Source organism: Pantherophis guttatus, chromosome 7 (assembly GCF_059756535.1).
Source record: "Pantherophis guttatus breed Tessera chromosome 7, ASM5975653v1, whole genome shotgun sequence".
NCBI lineage: Eukaryota > Metazoa > Chordata > Lepidosauria > Squamata > Colubridae > Pantherophis > Pantherophis guttatus.
Window position 1 is genome coordinate 71982516 of NC_142069.1, and position 17785 is coordinate 72000300.

Sequence of the window (17785 nt, forward strand, 5' to 3'; positions counted from 1 at the left end):
GTAGAGGCCAGCAAGGTGCCCTCGATGTGAGTGACATCAAGTTGGCCACGCCCACCCAGTCACATGACCACCTAGCCACACCCAGCCAGCCAGTCATTAGGCAGATCATATTAGTGGTCCGCGGGATTTAAAATTATGATTTTAGTGGTCCCTGAGGTCTGAAAGGTTGGTGACCCCTGTGCTAGACAATACTGGAGCCAGTGGTAATGAAGAAAAAATTAGTTTCAACCAGTATGGCAGTATTATCCTCCAAGCCCTACATTCAATTGCAGACATCTCCTACCCACTAGGTAGGCCAGACTATGAAATCAATCTAAAATCTGTAACACAACACTACTTTTATTGAGATTGGCTACAATAACAGAACCTTGTAAGTCTGATTGTAGTGTACTTCCTCTTCCTTCTTGTAGTTCAGTGAATTAGAACAGGGGTCTCCAACGTTTGCTAGCTGAGGAATTCTGGAAGTTGAAGTCCACAAGTCTTAAAGTTGCCAAGGTTGGAGGCCTCTGAATTAGAAAGATGTCTGAGGTGCTTTTGAATGTTATCTGGCCATTTTGGACTTTAAATACATTGTATTTAAATAAGTAAAACCCACCCCTGGTCCCTAATATATTTTGTAGTGACTTTCCTGGAACCTATAGAATAGAATCTCATTCCAAGGTATTTAAAGATCTTATTCTATGCTATGTCCACCCAGATCCTTCGGTAATGTTTCAGCTTTCAGGCAAAAACCTTTATTTCTTTACTTTAAATATTTAGACGCTATTCAACTCCTAATGGCTTCAACAACAATGTCAGAAAGAAAAAGATTCATACATGAATTGTTCACCATTGACTAATATATATCTGTGGGGGGGAGGGAGAGAGAAAGAGAGAGAGAGAACAAAAAAAACTATCAATCTATTCCAAGGATAGGATAATAGTCATATCTTCATTATTGAAGATTGATTTATGATGATTTATGATCAATTTATAGAAGTCATAGGTGCATAATAGTTTTTAATGCCCTTGTGAGTCCAAAGTATTGGAGATAATTTCTTCATCGTTAATGCAAACAGGGTATAGGTCCTTGATGGTGAACCTATGGCATGCATGCCAGAGGTGGCACACAGAGCCCTCTCTGCTGGCACATGCACCATCACCCCAGGTCAGATCTCCGTGGCATTTCTTTCGTGAGCTTCTGTTTCCCTGCGAACAATGAAAGAGAAGCTCACGAAAGAAAAAGATCTTATGTCTTGCCGCACTGCCGATGTTGGGATGCCCCGGCTTCCTGCCAGTCAACTGGTCTTCAGGTTTCTGCTATGCATGGCCGTGTGCATTCCATGCACATGTCCACACATGCATGCATTCACGCCAGTGGTGGGTTCGCAACGGGGCCGCGCATGCACAGAAGCGTTCTGATGACATCAGGGTCGGTAGGCAGAGCCTCCCGCCAGTTTTACTACCGGTTCTATAGAACTGGTGCAAACCGGGGGCAACCCACCACTGATTCATGCGCGAATGCACTTTTCAGTTTGGGCATACACCTGCGCACAGTTTGAGCATACTCGGTGTCTAAAAGGTTCCCCATCACTGGTATAGGTGTTGTGTATCCAGTAGTTTTAGAAAATGAATTTCTGAGTATTGTAACATTCCTGACATCATTTCTGTTTGTTTGTTTATGTTCTAAGACATGCATTTAAAAGAGGATGATATATCAATACCAATATACCAAATATATTAAAACAATATAACATTAAAAAAATAAAAGAAATTTTATACAGAAAAGCCTGAAGCAATTAACAGAGTAGGGAAACTGCCAGATTATTTATGCAAGCCATGGTAATTATTAAAAATTTAGCAACCTTATTGGAAATAGCTGAAGTTTGATTGCCAAGGAGAAAAATGACAATCTCCTGCTCAGAGGAGCAATTAAGTTTTTTTTACAATTGGTGTTATGATTCTGTCCTCCATTTATTGTATAGAGGGCATTCTAGCAGTATTTGTAAAATCAATTCGACTTCTAACATATACCAGTGGGATTTTCATAAGGGATACTGTAATTTGCCAGTTGGGGCCAAGATGAAGAATCTCCTTTGTGAAATATGTGAAATGTTTAAAAAGTATATGGGAATGGAGAAAGGAAAGGTGGTTACTGAGTTGTAATGGAAATAGGGAACTCTAAATCTAACTGTTTGGGGATCAAGGTTCCTGTAGAGCAGGGGTGTCAAACTAATGTTGTCACGATGGTTCCATGTGAGGTATTGGGACATTTTCCCCCTTCGCTAAACAGGGCGGGGGTGGAGCCAGCACGTGATGCATCCAGGCCATGGGCCACAAGTTTGACACCCCTGCTGTAGAGAATCTTGGGGTAAATAGGCAAAAAGCATTTGTAAACAAAAGGGCTGAAACATTTCTTAAATCCTTGGATGCAAGATAGCACTCAGAAGAGACTTAGACAAGCTCATTCCTGATTTATTTGGATATAAGAAGGAACTTAGTTTTTTGGGAGTTGGCCTGATCTGGAAATGAACTATACAGAAAGAATTGAAGTATACTTTATTGAAACATGGTATAATAAAAGAGTCATGCATGCCTGATTGCACTTTATCTATCCTTACTCTTATATACTAAGGAATATTGTTGATTGTTGACAAGGACATATAAAATTTTAATATTTTTCCCCCAATTTAAACCAATAAAAATTGTTTTTAATTTTTTTTTCATATTTAATCCCTGCAAAGAATTCTTTTGGAGTTGTTGCATGAAAGTTGTTTGCTTGATTGATCCAATGAGTAGACCTAGACTTTACACAAAGTAAATGCATAATTTTGTCTTTTGTGCTTTGAGTGAAAACTCTGGATTGATCTGTTCAGTGATCCATTGCTTGATTGCTTTCTTGGCTATCCATGGTGTTCTTTGGAATGTTCTCCCACACCAAATATCAAAAGCTTCTTTCTTCTTCTTCTTCAAAATTCAACTTTCATTTCCATAGAGTATCACAGAGAAAGCATCACCTGTATGATTCTGATCTTTGTAGTTATAAACACATCTTTTCCAAGGCTTTCATGGTTAATCTACTAAGTGCTAGTTTATGGCATGTTTCTTGACTACCATTTCCTTTCATGTTGATAGTTGATCCTAAAATATATCACTTAGTATTTTCATAATCAGTTCTAAGTTGCAGTACATATTATAATTAGATACATTTAATCTTAATACTGTTTTTGCACTGAGTTCCGACTTTCATTATTGAATTTTGAAGACTAGTTTGTCCAGACACTTAGGATTTTTATTGTTTTCTTTTTGTTGTTCTTATTTTTAATGTAAGACAAGCAGAATAATTGTGGGATCAGGCAGCTCTAAATCTCATGAACAAATAAATCAAATGTTGATTTAAGATCAAGAAAGCCCTATATAAAGTAGACTGAATTGTTTAAATGTACAGTATTTGTTGTATAGGTGATACAACACAAAAATATGGTTGAGAAGCAAATTCCCCATTTGAAATCTTCATATTCCAATTCAGTTATTCCATCCAACCTATTCTGCCAATTCTGGTTCAGATATCTAAAATGAAATTTACCTATTATACTCAAAAGGCTAATAGATTAGATGAATCCCCTTACTGTCTTGGGAATAAGCATAGCAATCACCTTCCTCTAGTCCTTGGGAATATTTACTCTTTGGAAGTAAATAAAGAAGAAAGAAGAGGTGCCCATGTATCAAAAAGCATATTAAGAAATTCTGGGGAGATACAGTTGTACCTGGGACTTAAGAAATCTGAAAGGGAGACCAGCAGACGAGAATCTTAACATGGTGAACAAGGTGATATAACCATGAAGGCAGTCGGTGAATCATAGGACCTTCATTTCAAAAGATAATTTGAAATTGCTTTGAGATGAATAGGGTAGATTCCTATAATACATGGATAAGTAATCTAGTGCCCACCAAGCATTTTAGGTTTCAGTTCTATTAGATACAGCTAATATAATCTGAAGTAATAAAAGCTGTAATTGAAAATATCTAGAAGGAACCAGTTTGCTTATCCCTGCTGTAATGCCTGTAGATTCTTGCTGAGCAGCCCTCTGAAGTATAGATTCTTCTTTTCCTTTTCCTTCTCCTTCTCTTTCTCTTCCTCCTCCTCCCCCCACTTCTTTTACCACTTCGAGTGTCAAGGGAGATACAAAGTTCTGGTTCTTGCTCTTCTAGCAGCCTCAACCATTGTTATTTGATGATGTTGTAGTGTGTCTTTGATGAAGTATACATTGACTTCTATTATTAACACATCAAGAGTTATGATTTACTTTAAAAGTTTAAAGTAAAATTCAAGAAATATATATTGTTAAGAGAAAATCAAAGTTGGCTTAGTCTGTGGAATTTTTTTTTCTGCTTCTGCAAATTTAGCTTTTCTATTGAAAATCACAGAGAGAAAATATTAGTCACAAGAAGAAGGAAGTCTAATAAATATAGATTATTAAACCAAAAATAGAAAAAAATATATGTATAGTTGTGTTGCCATACTCTATAGCAACAGTAGGTTGCACTTGGATGCTTGTTGTGACATTTGAGTTCTCATGAGCACTTTTAGGCTTTCATTTTAAAACTCATCATTCCAGGGCTATGTATAAAACTACAGTAATAAAAAAATTAATAGAGTCTATTTAACTGCATTAACCACCTTGCGCTTTCTTCCAAGCAGCTGAGATTGACATCAATGAGTCTATTTTTATTTTGCTTTTCATTTTCATAAAATTTAGTTGAGGCAGATCAGAATGAAATATTCTGAGCACAAGATCTGTTTATGCATTTTATGTGAATTTAAAGTCACATCTGTTTGATCAAAACCGAGACTCTAAGCCAAGACCTTATAGCACTTTGGACAGCAGTGTAATAGGATATGGCGAATGAAGAATTCCACAATTTCCCATTTTATTTTATTTTATTTTTTAAGAAAAGGACTGAAATGATTGGCTTGGTAAGTTGCTTGTAGAATTATAATAAACAGACCTATGGCAGATCTATGGCATGAACTTTGACTTTTTGGTATTGCATTTTATTTGTGAAATTTGTAACCGCCTCAGTCTTGAATAGCAGTTGATGTTCGAACCAAGGAAGCTAGTCTGGTTGTATTGTTTTAATAGCTTTTCTCCCTGAAATAGCCTGTGGCTGCTGTTTGTGGGTAATTTATCCTCCGAAAGATTTATTCTTTTTCATTTAGAGATCAGCTTTGATCTTAAATAGCTTGTTGCCATCTAGCCTTTTTGCTGCTGGAATAAAATTGTTCCCTGAAATATAGTCTTTTTAAAGAAAATACAAACTAGAACTTCTAATTTAGAAACAAGAGGTGAAGGACACTATTGCTTGAATTTTGGAGGGAAACCAGTAAACTATTTTCCATTTTTGAAGCAGCAGTTAATAATATTTAAAATGCTAGAACTCCATTGTTTCAATAATTCACAAATCTGTCCCTTAACAATCTCAACAATCATGGTCACCAATCTTACTGATCTAGTTTGCTTCATTTCTCCAAATTATCTATGTTGCCTATTTATTTTCCGTTTTAATTGTAGTCGGAAGCATTTCAAAGTAAAACCCTTCTAACATCTTTGACTTCTGCTGTGTCATTAGCTGTGTCATTCTACTGTGTCACTATACGTCATATGGAAATTCTGGGGTAATTCATTTCTCTAGGTCAGGTGTGGGCAGCTATGGCCCCTTTATGACCTGTGGGCCTCAAGATCCAGAATTCCTGAGCCAACCATGCTCAGGAATTCTGAGAGTTGAAATCCACATGTCATAAAGGGGTCGGAGTTGCCTAGCCTTGCTCTAGGTTCCTTGATATTAGGAAATAAAGAGAGAAGGAAGTTTGGAAGAAGGTAGAGAGGCGGGAAATCGGAGATGATTTATTTGGGGGACAATTTGTGATAAAAAAGGGGCTTGAGGGTAAGGATGGGTAAAGGATATAGAGAAAAGGTAAAAGAGAGTCTTCTAGAAAAGGACTAGAAGAGAAAGTGGATGTTGAGATAACAGCAACAGGGCAGGATGGGGAAAAAAGCATAGAAACTAAGGGGTGGTATATTTGATAACTAAGAATAGTGACTTATTCTTGGATAGCAATGAGGAGGAGGATGGTGGCTTATCTCACTGCTGTTTTGAGTCCCTTATCTCCACCAACACCTTTTGCCCTTTGGTGATGGCCATACGTTCTGATACCACAAGTACATGCAAGGACAAAACATTTTCTCTACTTATTTTTCAGTGATTATTTCACAACTTTAATTTTCAACAATAGTCCTTCCAAATAGAGGACTGAGGCTCTTAAGAAACATTCTAATTGAGTCTCAGTCTAGTAAACCTCCTGTTAAGAGATGTGTATGTCTGGAGGTGTTCCTATACACTCTGCCCAAGAAATTAATAGCATATATTCACCCACTAGCCTTTCTGCATACAGGGGAATGAAACTTAATCATACTTGGAATAAGGATATAAAGCTTCATCCACATACTGTAGGTCACATCCTGAGGAACTAATTCCTTTCTTGTTTTGAGTTCCTCTTGGTGATAGATGTTTAGAATACATTGTAGATACATTTGATTTACTAGGAATATAGTTTTAGGACATACCATAAGACAAAACAGTTAAATTTCTCATTTAAGTTATAGAAACTATAATATCAGTGTTGTGATAATGGGGTTGGTATAGGATCATATCTAATTCCTCACTAATTGTTCAATAAGTGACTTAAAAGAGAAGAGGAAGAGGTGAAGATGGAGGAGGATGAGTCAAAGTTGCCTTTATTTAACTGTATGGAGCAATATGTGGCTATGAAGTTAAGCTTGACTTTACTTCATAAAAAGGAACAATCGCTTACTGGGAATGACTCCAGATGAGCATGATGGTACTTTTTCTCTCATGCTTTTATAGGATTTTCAGAGTGTTCAGATTTTATACTGTGTAACTTTCTAACAAAAATAGGGTGTGCATATCTGCAAAGAAAAATCCAGTATTTGATATGCTCTAAGACTTAAAATTATGAAGAGTTGTTTATAGAAAAATTTTTCTCAGTTATTATGTTTGAAAGAATGATATAAACCCCTGTTCCACTCACAATAATTATTAATTTACTAGTTAGTACATGCATTATTTATAGAGATTTCCTATCTCTCTCCCTATTCCCCCTTCCCCCCATCACAGAACTAGACTGTGCATTAGTGCAAAGAAGTAGACTGTGCATTAGTGCAAAGTTACAGCCACTCCTAAATTAATCTGTGAAACCTCATTATAAGTATACTTACTGTTCTTCAGTAAGTAAACAAAAGAAAACAAAAAAAAAATTTCCTAAAGCAACATTTCAAATGTGAATTGCATTTCAAATGTTTGGGGACTCTTAGAAAATTAATTACAACTGCACCTGAAATAACATCATATTTCTACATAAATATTTGGGTAAGGAACAATCAAAGTTCTTTCACTGACTGCACCATATATTCTTTTATATAATAATCAAAAGAGAGATCAGTATCCTTCCTTGATTTTCAGCAGATTCCTGATAAGTTACAACTTATATATATAATTTACTTATATATAATATAAGGGTAGGTTATTTGAGAGACCACCTATCTCCTACGGTTTCTGCCTGCTGAGTACATGCCAAGCAGAGTTGGCGTACTCTTGAGTTCCTTCAATTAAACAGTGCCATCTATTGGGACCCAGAAAATATCCCTCCTCTGTTGCAGAGCCTGCCCTCTGGAATGATATACCCCCTGAAAGGGTTCCACCTTGTTGGCATTTCATAACACCTTGAACATTTGGGCATTTGGATTCTATACAGCAACCAAATCCTATCTTGTATAGTGTTTTATGGTTTTTATTGTTTTGTAAGCTGCCCAGAGTTGGTTTGGAATCAGGCAATGCTTAAATTGAATTAAGTAAAATAATTTGTAGATGATGCACAGACATGGTAAAGACATGGTTACAATCATACCAAGGAAGTAATCTTTATTTAAACCTTAATTTAAATAAAGCCAGTTCCTGTTATTATGCTAAAAGCATATACCACAATGTAACTGTTCAGCAATACTTCTCAGTAAAGACAGTTGTAACAGAATTTCTTGAAGTCCATGAAAGCAAGAAAAATATTCTCTCTACATGGGTTTTGGTTGTATGTGACTTACGAGAATATGGGAATGGATGAATGAATAAATGAATGGGAGAAATGAATGAAAGTGAATGAGTGAATATTTATCATTTATTTATGTATTTTTAGTAGCTTCCCATTCATATTATATACAGGTAGTTTGCGACTTAATACGGTTCATTTAGTGATCTTTCAAAGTTACAACAGCACTGAAAAAAGTGACTGATGACTGTTTTTCACACTTACGACCATTGCAGCATCCCCATGGTCACATGATCAAAATTGAGATGCTTGGCAACTGACTTATATTTATAAAGTTTGCAGTGTCCTGGGGTCACGTAATCACATTTTGTAATCCTCTAATAAGCAAAGTTAATGGGGAAGCCAGATTCACTTAACAACCGTGTGTTACTAACTTAACGACTGCAGGGATTCACTTAATAACTGTGGCAAGGAAGGTCGTAAAATGGTGCAAAATGTAGCAACAGAAATTGTGGGCTCAATTGTAGTCGTAATTCGAGACTTATCTATATTTTGTATAATCACCTATCTCAGATAATGACTCTGATGGCATATAATAAGACAATAAAAATACATAAAAATCATTAAAACAACCAATTTAAATTAAAAAGAGCAAAATGGAGCTTCGGAGGTGCGCCCCTGCTCATCCGGAGCTGTTTCAGTGCACGCAGGCCTCATCCAACACTTTGCAGCACAAAATGGAGTTGCAGAGGGGCAATTTGCAGCCCAAAATGGAGCTTTGGAGGGGCGCCCCTGCCAAAACGGAGTGCCAAAGTGGAGCTCTGGAGGGGCACCCCCCCCCACCCCTCTGGAGTTCCGTTTTGGGTTTTTTGCAAAGATGGCAAAAGGCTTTGCAAATGGAGGGAAAGCTTCGATGTTTCAGGCCTTCCCTCCATTTGCAAAGTCTTTTGCTGCAGATCTCGTCCAGGCCTCCATTTGCTGAAAATTCAAAAGAATGGTAGTAAAGCATGCAAAGTACATTTAATTATTGTGTGTTGAAGTATTTATTTATTTATATTTTGAGTCAGTCTTGACTCCTGGCAACTGCCTTGGACAAGTTCCTGCTGTTTTCTTGGCAAGAATTTTGGAACTGGTTTTTGCTACTGTCTTTTTTCTGGAGCCAAGGTACATGATTAGCCACAGATTACTGAACTGGATTTGTGCTTAAGACAGGACTAGAACTCATAGTTTCCTGGTTTCTAACCTGGTACCTTAACCAGTACACCAAACGGCTCTGATAAAGGTAAAAAAGATCCATTGTTTGAGAGAACTTTCAGGTAGAAAAAAAATATTTCAGTGAAGTTGGAGCTATTACCTGTCTCTTAGCATTACCACAATCAAAACTGAGAAACTCCAAATCTCATGGCTATGTATACTTTGATTCTAAAAAGAACCTTTCATTAAATTTATGGCAGTAAAAAGGTTTATGGCTTGCTTTATTGGCCTATTTAAAAAAAACATTAGATGTACTGAGGCAGCTTTGTTGAACACTGGATAATTATATTAAAAGTACAAGAAAGTACATGCCTCATTTTCTTGTATAAAGAAGCATCTTCAAAATTTAAATCTGTGTGTATGACCTCTATCATCTGTTTTTTGTTACTGTGTACATGAGTTTGAAATGCATGCTAAAACAGAAAACGCAGAAACAAAAAAAGAGCAAAACCAAGGTATGAAAAAGTCAATTATTTTAACTCTAATTGATTTTAGGACTAGAATTATAGACACATTCCGTTTCCCCCACTGAAATCAATGAGCGCTTGCTGTGCTGTGCATTTGATACATTGAATAGAAGGCTGAGCAAAGACTGAAGGGATCTGATTTTAAATCGCAATACAATCATGAAGCTGGCTGGGTAATTGAGACTAGTTACTGTCACTCCACAAAACCTATTTCACATGGGGTTTGTGTAGACAAAATGTGCTTTGTAGGAAAGTTGTGTTCAATTACAGCTGGCCGTGAGCATTTAAACTTCCAATATCAGGCTTTCAATTAACAGGTGCTGCTGAGGCTTTCTGATCCGTTATATTACTTTATTGTGTGTCCCATCTGAAAAATAATGTTTCAGTTATTTAAGATTTTATTCTTTCGAAGGGATGACACTGACTTTTTTTGTTTTAACTTTTTAAAATTCACTGAAGCATACTTCTGGCCTTGATTCTTTTTAATCATTGGTTTTAAACCATCATCTAAACCAAGGGTGTCAAACTCAAGGTCTGCAGTACCTCTGCCAGCAAAAATAGAGCTTGGGGGGGCATGTGCGCCCCCCCCCCAGCCCCATTTTTGTCTGCAATGGCCTCCTGCAGCCCTCTGCCAGAGAACACAGGGCCTGTTTTAACTGGCAGAAGGCTGCAGGAGGCCATCGCTGCAAAAAATGGGGCCCGAGGGATGCGCGCACATACCCGGTCTCCATTTTCACTGGCAGAGGGCTATCAAAGTAAACTAAAAGCAAAACAAAAGGAGAAATGTTTCCCCTTTTGCATTTGAGCACGCAAGAAGGGACAGGAAAGGAGAAAGGGAAAGAGGAAAGACAAAGAAAAAGATGGGAAGAGTGTTTAGGTGGTTTAGGGGTGAGGAATTTGTGGTGGGTGGGGTGGTGTTTGGGGATTGTTATGTGTGTTGGACCTGGCCTTTGGGTGTTAAGTGAATTTCATTGTACGGGTATAGTGTGTATACACGTACAATGACAATAAAGTTATTATTTATTTATTATTTATTTAAGAGAGCAAGGAAGGAAAAATAAGAAAAGATGGCAAGGAAGAAGAAAGAATGAAGAGGGACGGAAGAAGAAGAGAAGGAAGGAAGGAAGGAGATTATAATGAGAGGGAGGAAGGGTCTGAGGGAAGTCCTGCCTTAGCACTTGGCCACCACAGGTGCCTCCGACATGAGTGACATTGAGCTGACCACACCCACACTGGCCATGCCCACCTCAACCACTTCCCTCACCCCCCCACCCCGAGGTCAAACAGAACCTTGATGCAGCCCCCACTGAAATCGAGTTTGGCACACCTGATCTAAACTTTTTTTAATCAACTATAAATTGGGTTTTTCTTTTTAATAAGTTTAACCCCACTTCTTTACTTTCATGATAAAGCTAGGTAGACATATCATTCATATATGTAATAAATGCTGTTTAATTTGGCTGGTGAACTAGCAAGAAGGCTAAGCTGATACTTGAATTGATTTCTGCATGTATATGCAAGTAATTATATATATATTGCATGGCTTAGTAGTCTTTAGAAGCCAGGTTTCTAAAATAGGTTCTGTTGACCAAGACATGAAAAAGTTTGTCACATTTCCACTCCATTGTATCTATGCATAAATCAAGAAATTGCGATATATGCAGTACCCTTGACTACTCATCAAAGCTTTCTATCTTAGGAGTAAAGCTGTGTTCTCCTTACAGAACAATGCCTCCCCAAAGGAATTTCAGCCTCACAGAAAATATCCCAGCTGTGTTTTTCAGCATCAGTCTTCATATTCTATGATGACATAGTATTTATTTAAATGCAATATATGTAATTATGTGCACAAGACATGTTCCTTTTCTCAGAAGTTGAGAGTGCTGTCTTCAAGCAGCTTCTATTCATTTCAACTGGATTGGCACAGAGATATTCTAACCATATTAAACCTATACTAACTACAGTGGTTGTGTGTACCTGATAAGTCCCAATCCTTAAATAATCTGTTACACTGAAATAGTTGCAGAATCTAATCTGGATCAGTCACTGGGACCAGAGGTTTAGTTTTCCAAGCTTTCGGATTCGTGCTGGAGCCCATCCTCAGGGAACGTCTTCCTAGCAGAGTATGGGCTTTGGGCTATTCTATTATATATATATAGGTCTGAAATCGTCCATTTTCCCCATAATGATGGAATCACAAAACATCCAATATGAGAGAATGACATAATAACAGTTCTATCTTTCTAGTCTGAGAGTTCATATAAAGGAAGATACGTTCTACTCACAGAATGTATTATAGTTTCCTCCTCAAAACATTCTCCGTTTTTCTTCCAGGATCTCTTAGAAAAAAATGGAGATGTCATAGAAATACATATTTTGTACAATGTCACTGTCTCATGTCAGAGTAAATATCATATAACATGCAATTAATATTTTAAAATATTTTATAAAAGTACTGCAGTCTTCAGTAGCAAAGTAAATGACTAATCACCCAGAATGACCACATGTAATAGTGGTGGGATTCAAAAATTTTTACCACCAGTTCTATGGGCGTGGCTTGGTGGGTGTGGCATGGCTTGGTGGGCATGGCAGGGGAAGGATACTGTAAAATCTCCATTCCCACCCCACTCCAGGAGAAAGATACTGTAAAATCTCCATTCCCTCCCCACTCCAGGGGAAGGTTACTGCAAAATCCCCATTTCCTCCCAATCAGCTGGGACTCAGGAGGCAGAGAATAGATGGGCGCAGGGCCAGTCAGAGGTGGTATTTACCGATTCTCGGAACTACTCAAAATTTCCGCTACTGGTTCTCCAGAACTGGTCAGAACCTGTTGAATACCACCTCTGACATGTAAATTGTGTTTTTTAATTCTTCTAAGTCTCACAGATGATCCAAAATCCTGTGAGCCATTTCTTCTACTTTAAATCTGCCTTAGACAAAAACGACAGACCAACATAGCCATATCATCAGCTGTTGTGAACCAGTAAGAGTCAGCTGTTCTTCAGGCCATACAGTGCCAGCCATCAATCCATCTCCTCTCCGTTTTTACATGTATCTGCATTCCCAGTTTGTGGTGCTGTTAAATGTTTTCAGGGCTGAGAATACAGAGCTGCCTGTCTTCTCCCCAGCACTTCCCAAAGTTGCTACCTTACTGCATTTTTTTTATCATGACAGAATAATCCAGAGAAGTGACATTGACAATATTCAATTCATTTAATGAATTTAAAATCAAATTCCATTTTGTCCTGGTCCCATTCACTTTTTGTTTCCCCACATAGCCTTCCCAATTCTCAGGTCTACAATTTTACAGCAGAGTTGCAATAAAGAGCCTAGGTTTCAACAGCCAATTTCAGTTCTAAATTAAGAGGAAATAAACGTGTGGCAATAAATTGCTATGCTATAAAGCTCCCAAGGCATGTTTCATAAGAATATCTTTTTGTGCAGTCATTAAGGTTTCTGTAGCTAGGGCTACTTGTAATATCTATTTATGTAAGAGAGCAATAGGCAGTTGCACTTGGTTTCACTGTGTATAATGAATGTACTCAAACTGCTGATAAATACCAAGCCTAGCCTTACAAAACTTGTTTTATGCCTTGTAAAATCAGGCCCAGGCCATTAAGTTTTGTTAAGAAAAATCCATCTAAACCATCTACTACTAAGCTTTCATTTGCAGAGTTCCTGAGTTGAGGCAGTCCATAAGAGGGCACGCCTGTTTTGAAGTTTTAATTGACATTATTATCATGTGATATGTTTCTTTCATTACAAAGAGAAGACTCATGACAACAATTAATTGAGCAATCAGAGATGACAGGATATCCATAATAGACCAAATATAAATGTTTTATTTTTGTGGAGTCATCTCTTTTTTTGTGCTTATTGATATGTTGCTTTTAAAACAATACAGTAGAAGCATTCCCAATGCATTTAAACAAACATACTTTGGAATAAAATGCTTAAAGTATTTTGCTATTAAATAATTGGAATATTTTTAAAAAAATCAAATACAGATAGCCCTTGATTTACACTGAGATCAGAATTTCCATTGCTAAGTAAGGTGGATATTAAGTGAGTTACATCTGATTTTACAGTGATTTTTTGCCACAGTTGTTAAGTGAATCAAGTGGTCATTCAGAAAAACTGGCTTCCCATTGTCTTTGCTTGTTGGAAGCCAGCTCAGAAGATCACAAATGGTGATCTTGTGATCCCCAGGATCCCCATGGTCACTAAACAGATACTTGTTAAGTTGAGAATTGCCTGATTTTTTTCTAAAAGTTTTTTGACTTTCCAGTCTAGTTCCCTTCTTTGTACTAAAACAGGTTTAACCCATTAGTCAAAGTCAACTATATTACCTAACTTTGGCTTCATTGGCAAGCCTTTCACAGACTAGGAAGCTATTAATGTCTATGGCACTTTCCCTCATTTACTTACATTTGGCTTACTGCAATGTACTTAATGGGACTTGCTCTTCTTAACTTTGGTTGCTGCATTGAGCTGCCAGGGGTCTAAATTTTAATGATTGTACGTTCTCCTGTTGTGTCATGGAAAGACTTTCATATACCTGTAAAATCCTGGGAATTTGGAGCCTTATTATATTTCTGTTGTGCCCTAAACTAACAAAACTATAAAATTTGAAAGAATCACAAGGAAAAAAACTGCATTCTTACTATTTCTTTCTTAGAGCAGCAAAATTTTCAATGATATTTTGGCACAAGACATTTTCATTCAGACACAGGAGATGTGTAGGTTACAGTTTTTTTAAAAAAACTGTTAGTAGATCAGCTTACAGCCAATTCAGCAAGGTCACAGAACCTCATTATTTGTTTAGGAAATAATTAGTTTTGCACTGCATTTCTCGGCAGGAAGTTTTTATCAAGCTGGGGAGAGGCTATATCTGGTTCAGGAAGTCACACGTTATGCTGTGCAGGCCTGCTTTTAAGGTGCACACCTAAATGCTGCTTTCCAGATCAGCAAATGTTCTGATTTGAGATAGGTGGGCAGGGTTTCCTTATTACACATGATAAAATTATCTACTGCTTTCACAGTTCCTTTCAAACGATGGGCTTTGCTGTTCATGCCACTGATGTGATTATATCCAAGAATGTGCTGCAAGAAGCATTAATAGTCTGAAAAAAGTATGAAAAAAGTATGCTCTCAAAGAATTTTTTTAAGAACTGAATGGGCAGCTTATCCACTATATTATTCCTGGGAACCTGATATCAGCAGCAGCTTATAGTAGTCCAACCTTGAGAATGAGTTGTTTTTTCCCTCTGATCTGTTTTGCACACTTAAAATGTATTATTACAATGTTTGGAAAATGTATTGTCAGAAGAAATTCAGAATTTAACTAATCTATGACTTTCTACTTACAGGATCCTATACCTACAGGAATAAATCCTCTGAGAGGTCCCCAAGCTGGAGGAACAGTTCTAACTATCAGTGGCACAAACTTAGCCACAGGTTCTATTCAAGATGTTAGTGTTTACCTTGATGAAGGACCCTGTAGAGTGTAAGTATAAGATCCATGAACTGTTCTTAATATCCCATCCCCCAGAGGTGGTATTCAGCAGGTTCTGACCAGTTCTGGAGAACCGGTAGCGGAAATTTTGAGTAGTTCGGAGAACTACTGACTGGCCCCGCCCCTATCTATTTTCTGCCTCCCGAGTCTCAGCTGATCGGGAAGAAATGGGGATTTTGCAGTAACCTTCTCCTGGAGTGGGGAGGGAATGGAGATTTTACAGTATCTTTCCCCTGCCACGCCCACCAAGCCATGCCCACAGAACCCATAGTTAAAAATTTTGAATTCCACCACTGCATCCCACCTACTGTTTTATATACTGTTGTGCCATTTGTATCACGTATTCCAGCATACATTCTGTCAAGAGAACAGTTGGTTATCTTGATAGTGACATTTTGTTGTTGTTAATTTAATTTTATGGTGTTTGTTTTTCAATATTCTAGTCAGCATTAATACAGGGTTAGGAGTAACTATACTCCTGGCATGTCTAACCACTGGCCATTGATGTAAGTAAGCTAGGCATATGAACAAAATATTCCAAATCTAGAAAGTACCAACTTAATGAAAATATCTTGAGGGTAATGCTCGTTTAACAACTACTCATTCAATGATCATTAGAAGTTACAATAATACTGAATGAGATTTATGACCAGTCCTTGCAACTGCAGCAATCACAGCTTCCCTGAAATACATTACCATTATTAAGTGTGAGGGCTCCACGTATTTATTAAAGAGCCAACATGAACAGGACTGGGGGAATAGCACCTTAAAGAAAGGGCATCCAGAATAGAAAGTATCAAAATATGGTGTGGCATCATGATCCTTGCCTTATCCTTTGGGTTGTTGCATATGCAGAAGGTGCAAGATTTAGATCATGATAACATTTTAAATCCTGTTACATAACAGTAACAGATCAAAATGCCTCTTTATATATGGACATGTTGTTTTTCTAGTTGCTTATAGGTCCACCATTAATCTATAAATTTCCAGGCAAGAACAAGACCAAAACAGAATAGTTTTAAAATGCAACTCTTGCCTCATTTTTATAGTGTAAGTCTGAAAAATGGCAGGGGTGATGAGTCACAATAAAGCCATTTGACAGTAAGGTGAATATACAGGATTAATGAAAGATGGAAGTTACAGCTAATTATTTCTAATGGGTGATAAACAGGGGAGATATTTATCACTGCTTGATGAATTAGAGGTGGAAAATGTATTATCTACATAACTTTCAACAGTACAACAATTTGAGGTATTTTGGGTTGTCTGGAAGAGTTCAGTAATAAATTGGTATTATCCACTTCAGAGAGTCCAGTTTGATGGAGGGGAACAGAATTGCTTTGGTTAATATGTCATGCTCTGCCTGTGGAATACTTGAATTGTCCTTCATTGAAAATTAGTTGGTTTGTATTGCTCAAGTAATGTGGTAATTAATCATGTGCTTCAGCCTTAATTAAGGAATATTTGCAATATGAGTGAATCAAGCTTTATCTATTTATCACATTTGTATTCCATCTGGGTGATGCAGGAACAGTTTAGGTTCATTTTTAAGTTCTTCTACTTGGTACTTCTTAGATGGTAATCTTGATACTACATTCCTATTACATGCTTGATGTTAGGAAGGGCTGAACATTCTCAGTCTAGTAATTTTTTTCTGAAGTGCACATATCTGGAGTGCTAATATTGTTGCAATATTAGAATACCCTCAAAAACTATAATTGAAAACAAAGCATGGGTTATGTTAGCAGATGTTAATGCTGACATTGAAGACATGCACACCAGGTTGAGGCATTATAATCAAAAGAACTATAGAAATGATTAAATTTGGAAATATAACTTTAAAAGCTATCATAAAGATTATGTATAATATATATTACACACATTACACATGCAACATTTCCATGAACGAGAAAGTGTTGTCAACAAACATGGTGTATCTTCTGTTATACTGATGTCTTAAATGAGACTTTACCATTTATGAGCTGGCTGGTCAGTTCGGACATAAAAGGAGACAATATTTTGTAAGCGTTCTTACACTTATTTTCCCATGCAGAAAAGACACAAGGTCACATTGTGCTGTATAATATGATGTAGTGTAATCAGAGATGGCCTGCTTCCGGTTTGGACCGGTTCTCCCGAATCAGTTGTTCTGATTCTTCATGGTTTGGAGAACTGGCCAATTGGACCACTGGCTGGCCCCGCCCCCTCCTGTTTTTCAGGTAGTTTTTCAGGCCGTTTTTTTAGGCCATTTTCCCTGCCAAAATCGCGCTGAGAAATTGCCCAAAAAACAGCCTGAAAATGGCCTGAAAAATGCCCCGAGAACAGGCCATTTTTCTGGAAGTTTTTGGCTGTTTGGCAGTTTTCAGGCCGATTTTTGGGCTGTTTTCAGGCTATTTTTCTGGCCAAAATCAGCCCAAAAAATGGCCTGAAAACAGCCCAAAAAGGCCC

At 37.4% G+C, this 17785-nt stretch overlaps 1 protein-coding gene across 20 annotated transcripts in view; it reads left to right on the top strand.

The window, feature by feature from the left end:
* The window catches only part of PLXNB2 (plexin B2), a 398614-nt gene that overhangs the window by 332262 nt on the left and 48567 nt on the right, over positions 1 to 17785 (top strand). For all 20 annotated transcript variants that reach the window (XM_087874217.1, XM_087874206.1, XM_087874218.1 and 17 more), the window contains one exon: positions 15192 to 15328. In XM_087874217.1, coding sequence (XP_087730343.1) covers positions 15192 to 15328 — 137 coding nt within the window. The remainder of the gene's footprint in view (positions 1 to 15191; positions 15329 to 17785) is intronic.